At 37.0% G+C, this 7254-nt stretch overlaps 1 protein-coding gene across 1 annotated transcript; it reads right to left on the reverse strand.

The window, feature by feature from the left end:
- Window positions 1-1211: 1211 nt before the first annotated feature.
- Window positions 1212-2162, reverse strand: LOC120237069 (S-phase kinase-associated protein 1-like). Its single transcript, XM_039240223.1, has one exon. The coding sequence runs from the start codon at window positions 2071-2073 to the stop codon at window positions 1582-1584; it is 492 nt and encodes a 163-aa protein (XP_039096154.1). The 5' UTR covers window positions 2074-2162; the 3' UTR covers window positions 1212-1581.
- Between the last annotated feature and the right edge of the window lie 5092 nt (window positions 2163-7254).

The following is a 7254-nucleotide window of genomic DNA, read 5'->3' on the forward strand; positions in this document are numbered from 1 at the left end:
AAATAATGCATTGGTAGAGTGCATTGTATTTCTACAAATAACACTATTACATTTTAAGTACTTAGAATCTCTAAGAGATTTGTTGCACAATATAAAGCATTTTACAAAGCCACTGATCTAATTATTTAATAATTAATCAGTCATTAGTGTTAATGTTTGTATGCAGAAGGCAATAAGAGTCTGCAGTATCAGATACAAGTTATAATTTCCTCCTTCAATGACATGCACTATAGTGTAGAAAAACCATGAAATAATGTTAGAGTTAATCCAGGAATTCAAATAACAAGTAGCAAAAGAAAATAAATCCATTTGAAAATAGTTACTGATTGAAGCGTTGCTGAGTGAGGCTGATGGTGAAAGTTGAGGAGAAAAATAGAAGGGTGGTCACAATTTCTGTTTGCCGAGAGCGAAGGTGAAGGGGCACTGTGCTGGTGGGGGAGTGAGTGGGACAGAAGATGCCTGAGGTTTATCTATGTCCAGGTCCAAGAAACTGGTGGACAGACACTGTCTTTCTTGATGCTCGAGCCTCTAGTAGCAGATGACTGTAAACTACCTGAAGCAATGGAACAAAACAACAAACTTAAAATGGACATCTATTGATATGCACACTCTGCAATGGTATTTATAAAACTGCATTTTTTAATATGATGCACTTACACTTGTCCTGGCCACATTCACTTGCAAGGGCATTTTATTTTATTTTATTTTATTTTATTTAATTTATTTTTTTTTTACTATGCAACTCACTTTTTATTGAAAGTATCTTGCATTCATGATGGATGCTTTTTAGGTTTTGCCAGACATTTTAATGTTAAAGGTTAAATTATTTTTACATGCAAGTAGTGTGACTTTTCCCCCACATGGAATCACTGATTATAAAAAGATGACAGATCACATAGGTTATTTGTCCTTTTTAATTGAAAAGCTAACAGACCATCTAGTTATATTTCCCCCCAAACAACAAATGAGGAGTAACTGAGTCTCTAGCCAACATATTCAAAGCTCAGGATTAAAAATGCAAAAACAAGTCCTTAGATCCAGTTAAGGGAGCCCTACTACGTACAGGCTCATCAATACCAGTGGTACTCCTTGACTCCAGGAAACTGGAAGACATCCTAATAACCCCACTCCAAACTTTCACCTCAAGTAGACTTTTTCTAGTTTCCTACTCATGAATAAAGATAATACGTTGTTAATTCTATTCAGAAAACTTTTTTGCAACTTGTTTTATTTACAATGCCAACTTTTAAGAGGTCATTAAACTAAAGTTAACTGGCAATAAACTAGGCAGAAATCGTTTTACAAAGAGGGAAATCCCAAAATGTCACCTTCTCAGAACCCACAATTGAGTTTTATTCAGAGTCAAGAAAAAAGAAACTTGTGATCATACTAGAAGAAACTCAGCCTTAAGTTTTGAATCTGTACTCAAATAACACATGCAAGGAGGACAATATTCTGCTAAAACAACTGATTTGCTGCTGCATTTGTCTACGGCTTGTCTAATATTAACAATTATAAACAGAGCAGTGCAACTAGTATTTGGAACAATCCTTACAGTGTTACAGTGTCAGGCATAACATTTCACTTCTCTTCACACCACTGGTTCTCTTTGAGTACCTGGGCTTCCTCTTCTTCAGTAAAGTCATTTTTGATATTGAAGGTCTTGCGAATCTCCTCAGGAGTTTTCCCCTTGATCATATTGGCAACAGTCTTGCATGTAACATCAAGCAAACCTTTAATGTCTAAGTAGTTTGCAGCCAGAATAAGTTCAAAAAGTGTTCCTTGGTCAACTTTCAGGAATTCTTGGTCCCAGACAGGGATATCATCTGTTCGCTTTTCTTTGTTCTCATCATCCTCAGGAGGAGGGGGGTCATCCTTGTGGTGGGTGCACCACTGAATGACCTTTTTTAATATTGCTGCGTTAACATTTGGTAGAGGAACTGGGTCATCATCCCCTTCATCATCCATTCCCAAATCTTCCAACATGGTCTTGATAGTCACAGACTGTTTGGCAATTTCAACATCAGCTTCAAATATTTCTCCATCAGAACTCTGCAACTTAATTGAAGGCATGGTGCTCGGTCTCAAGGAGACTGCAGGCCGGAGGCTGACAAGAGCAGGAGCGGCCTCAACTACGAGGGGAGAAAGGCAGAGAACAAGGCCACTACCTTATTTTATTTATTTTATTCTATTTTACTTTATTTTGCTTTATTTTGCTATTTTATTTTATTTTATTTTATTTTATTTTATTTTATTTTATTTCATTTTATTTTATTTTATTTTTTGTTCTTTTAAAGTTTTGGCACTGAATGCTCATAGCTTTTCTTCCTGTTTCCCCCATCAACAACCAATGATGAGCACAGAATTGAATGAGTTCCTTCACTATAAGTACTGTACCTGTGATGTTAACATTTTTCATGATCTTCCCAGTCCACGAATTCCAACTTCTTTACCATGGCCTATGATTTTTGTTTTGTACCACTTCCTCAAACCCTTTCAAGTTCGTGACAGATGACCAAACCAGTTTCTTGTAAACTTGACTCCTCCTTATTCTGATTTTCATCTCGCAGCCTTTTCTGATATTGCGTGGGACACATCTCATGTGCCACGTCAGGGTCTTCTCGTCACTTCTTCTCTCTTTTGGGATATGTCATTCTTCTGCTTGAAGCCAACCAGCCACGTGTTTCGATAAGGGTCAGGACTTGATAAACATATGATAAAACATGTTATGGAGATGGGTGATGAAATCCAGAAGTCCACTGGGAGATAGGAGACAGCAAGGAACTGGAAAAAGAAGTTTAACTCCCTTCTTCTTTCTAGTGGACTACTGCAAGGCATGGTTTCCTGTATAACTTAAAGTTGTACTATGTCATATCATACCCCGTGGCCTAAAGAAGTCACTTGCCTACCATCTGCCTCTGCCATCTTGCAATACGGTTTATATCAGCGGCTAGCTAGGTAACACATTATCTTGTATTCCTTCTGGTCCTTCACTGTCTCATTTCCCTCTTCCTTTCCTCATGCTGCCCTGGTATTACATGTTTATTAAAAACTATTAGCGCTTCGTCTGTGCTGCAACTTTCTTTTCTAGGTAGTCCAGGTCAATGCATATCAAAGCAGTGTTATCTGCTTTAGTCCTCTGCATGAGATATTGCATGTTGAGATGGTACACTTAGTTGACATTGTTTTTCATCTTAGAGCCATTGTGATGCATGGTATACTAGTCAGTAGTAAAAAATGCTTCTCAGATATAATCTAGAAGAGGAAGAGTTATAGTATCACCAAATAAATATTTTGGAGTTTACTTTCACAGCAAAATTTTTATGACATCATTGAAAAACCAGAATTTTAATAATTAAGAAATAGCAAATGCACTCAGGTAATTACTGTTTTTGTATATTTTTCAGCTAGCATTTTGGCATCAACTATCTTTTTGGTCCATGTTTATGCATCTAACTCACCACTAAATTTAAAGTACTTGAAGGTAAGGAGTGTGAAATACTTGATAAATATTTTGAATTCCCTTCCAACAAATGACCATACAAAAATAAATGCAAAAGTTTATATACTTTTTAGAGGCTTATGCACATGTATAGCCTACTCATGGACACCAGATGGAATTCCAGAGGGTTCATAAGTCTCTCCACCTAAGAACTACATTTTAGGAGAGATTAATGGGAAGAGAGCTTTGGAGTGTGTAGATTTTGAAGAGTCTTTGATAACAGACTAAATATAAGTCAGGGAAAAACAAAAGTGGAAAGATGCTCAATTTTAATTCAAAAATTGCTTTTTTCCCTTTGATCTTTTTATCTATAGCATAAGGACAATAATCATACTATCTAGATTTTTGAGATGCTTAACCGTGATAATGATATAGAGAGTATACTATACAGTGTCCATATATTTATTGTACAAGGAAGCTAAAAAACCTGAAGATTTTTAATTAATAAATAACATGGTTAAAATGGGATGTTAGAAGAGAAATTCATTGGCAGTGTTCACAATGGAGTGAAAGGAAAAGAAATTTTAATTGCCGAGCGTAGAAGAGAGGGGAAATACTGATGTACAGAAATGAGATGAGTGGGCCATAAACAACACTCTCAGCATGGGTAAGAGCAAGACTTTTTTTATAGGGAAGAAATGTCATATGAGGAGGAGGTAGCATTTAAAAATATTTCTTCCTTTAAGAGGTCACTTTCACAGGAACTTACTCCCACTTAGTAATTTAGAAATGCGTGATTGCAATCATCATAAATGTTCACTTAAAATATTCAAGAAATAACTATGACTACAGTTGGTAGACTTCATGATAGACTTGCTGAAGGAATAAAAGCCTCTTTTGGAGAATTTCACACTAGATTACATAGAGTTAGGATGATATTCCCAAGAGTAATGCTGTATGTTTGATTTCTATGTGGGATGATTGGCTTCTTTCTGCTTCTCTCATCCTTAACCTCTTCCTTATGGCTCATAGGGAGCTTGGTCCCAATTGGTCTACAGATCCTGAACAACTAATAGGCCTATCTTCTCCTTGTTTCTATTATACTTAATTCAGAACTTTTATCTTTCTATTTGGATATTCCATTAGCTTCATAAAGCAACTCTCTGCCTCCAGGCCTCTCTCCATTTAATGTATTCTCTGAGGAGCAGCCAGAATATTCTTTCTAAAATGCAAATATGATCATATCTCTTTCCTGCTTTAAACTCTTCACTGATTCCTTCAAGTCCTGCAAAATAAAGTCAAGAGTCCTTAGCATGATTTACAATCTTCCTCATCCTATGTCCCCAGGCTTATTTCCAATCACCCCACCCACATGCTCAACCAACCATACGAGGCAATTCCAGAGGCTGCCATGTCTGTTGAGAGGCCATTGCTCTTTTTCTTTGCATATAAGATTTTCATTCATTCTATTTTGAACTTAACTGCAATTTTTAATACTTGAACATAGGTTAATCATGCAAATCGTACTACAATACTGTCCCAGTTTTACCCCTCGTGGCAAATTGTGTAATTTCCAGAGGCAACTAGATTCAATAATTAGTATTTCTGGTGCTTCTTGCTCTTTCTTTATACATTTGTCTAGCTAGCTAGTTATCATTTTTCTGGTTTTAAAAATTTAGACATCAGGGAAGCTTGGGTGGCTCAGTCATTTAAGCATCTGACTCTTGGTTTCAGATCAGGTCATGATCTTGTGGTTTGTGGGATTGAGACCTGCATCAGGCTCTGCACTGACACCACTGAGCCTACTTGGGATTCTTTTTCTTTCTCTGCCCCACTCCTGCTCATGATTTCTCTCTCTCTCTCTCTCTCTCAAAATAAATAAATAAACTTAAAAAATTAAAAACAAAAATTTAGACATTATCTCAAAATACTACTGTAGAAAGTTAGAATTCAGCTTCCTTGAAGCCTCTTTCTGCAATACTGGTTTACTCTCTGTATTGGGTAAAAATCTTATTTGCCTCCTCAGTTTCCCCTGGTGATGCCCAGTTCCCAGTTTGTGATACTGCTCCCAGGAGATGACCAGTCATTTGCCCTGGAATCTTGAGCCCTTCCTCTTGGCTGCCAGCAGCACAACTGGGCCAACTAATACAAGGATCAACATTTCTAGCTCGTGTTACCACATCTGGATTTAGATGAAGCTCCAGTGCTCAGAATGTGACATTCATCTTCCCAATGGCTGCTGGAGGAACCAGATATCCCAACTCAGATGAAGGAGAATTATATCTGTGGGTGAATTTTGACCAATGAGAGGCCAACATGTAACATATGGCCTTTATTGCTTACCACCATTTTTGCTTTCCTTTGCTTTGCTTTATTTACTCCTGTCTCTTACTGACCTGGATTTATACCTTCCCCATAAAGCCTCAGTATTAAAATTTCTTTAAATGTCTTATTTATATTTGAGAGAGAGAGAGAGAGGGAGAGAGAGCGAGCAAGCACATGCGCACGGGGTGGGGGGTGCGGGAGAGGGGCAGAGAGAGGCAGAGACAGAATTTGAAGTAGGTTCCAGGCTCTGAGCTGAGCTGTCTGCACAGAGCCCAACAGAGGGCTTGAATTCATGAACCGTGAAATCATGACCAGAACTGAGGCTGTATGCTTAACCAACTGAGTCACCCAAGCATCCCAAGTCTCAGTATTTAAATTATTTTGTCAGACCCCATTTTTCCAGAACACTCAAGACTAAGACAGTTTCCTGCCTCAGTGTGTGTTTGTGTTTGTGTGTGTGTAGACAACTTTTAGTTAACTCAATAATCAGAATTTAAATTATCATGACTCTATACATGCTATATATCTCAGCAAAACCAGCAAGCATGATTTTACTTTTCTCCTCCTAAAGCTTTCTATTTTTCCTGGAGTTTAAAATTACATAAATTTTTGTTGTTGATGTTCACTTAATTTCCTATGCCAATATAGAAATCTTCCCAAACATTAAAATTCCTTTAATATGACTAAAAATGTTAGGTAACCTAACAGCTCTTTTATCTTTGAGATTTCTACTGTAGACTTGTATTGTCTTGCTCCAATTTGAACTGGTTGACCTTTAGACTTGATGTTCCACACTTTTCTCCAAATTCTCTTTACGCGTTTCTTCTTTATATTCTCTATTTCCTGAATCTAATGCCTTACAGTTTTTTGGTTTACAACCTCATGTTGGTGAAACACATCCTCCAGTAGCTTCCTGAAAAAAGTACATGGGAGGTATTTTAAAATCTTAAAAGCCTGAGGTGGTCTTTATTTAACCTTCATATTTACATGATAAATTATTTGGATAAGGAATTTTTGATTGGAAATAAAATTTTACAAAAATTTAAAAACACTCCAGTTTTTTTTAGTATATTGCACTACTTCTGAGAAGTTTAATCCCAATCTAATTCCCAGTTCTTTGTATACAATCAGTTATTTTCTTACAGGAAGCTTTAGTATCTTTTTCTAAATCTCTAACATTTTGGATTTCATAATGTGTCTTAGTGTGGATCTTATTTTATTAATAAGGTAACAGGTGTCTTTTTGTAAACTGAGGCTTTTAAAAAATTTTAAAAATGTTTATTTTTGAGAGAGAAAGAGACAGAGTGAGCTGAGGCGGGGAGGGGGGGCAGAGAGAGAGGGAGACAGAATCTGAAGCAGGCTGCAGGCACAGAGCCCAAAGCAGGACTTGAACCCATGAACCATAAGATCATGACCTGAGCCAAAGTCAGATGCTTAACTGACTGAGCCATCAGGTGCCCCTGTAAACTGAGGTTCTTAAGTTTTAA

Source organism: Hyaena hyaena, unplaced genomic scaffold, assembly GCF_003009895.1.
Source record: "Hyaena hyaena isolate Hyena2069 unplaced genomic scaffold, ASM300989v1 scaffold_170, whole genome shotgun sequence".
NCBI classification, from domain to species: Eukaryota; Metazoa; Chordata; class Mammalia; order Carnivora; family Hyaenidae; genus Hyaena; species Hyaena hyaena.

Coding starts and splice junctions, on each gene's coding strand:
- LOC120237069 (XM_039240223.1), bottom strand. CDS start 2,073: ATGCCTTCAATTAAGTTGCAGAGTTCTGATGGAGAAATATTTGAAGCT.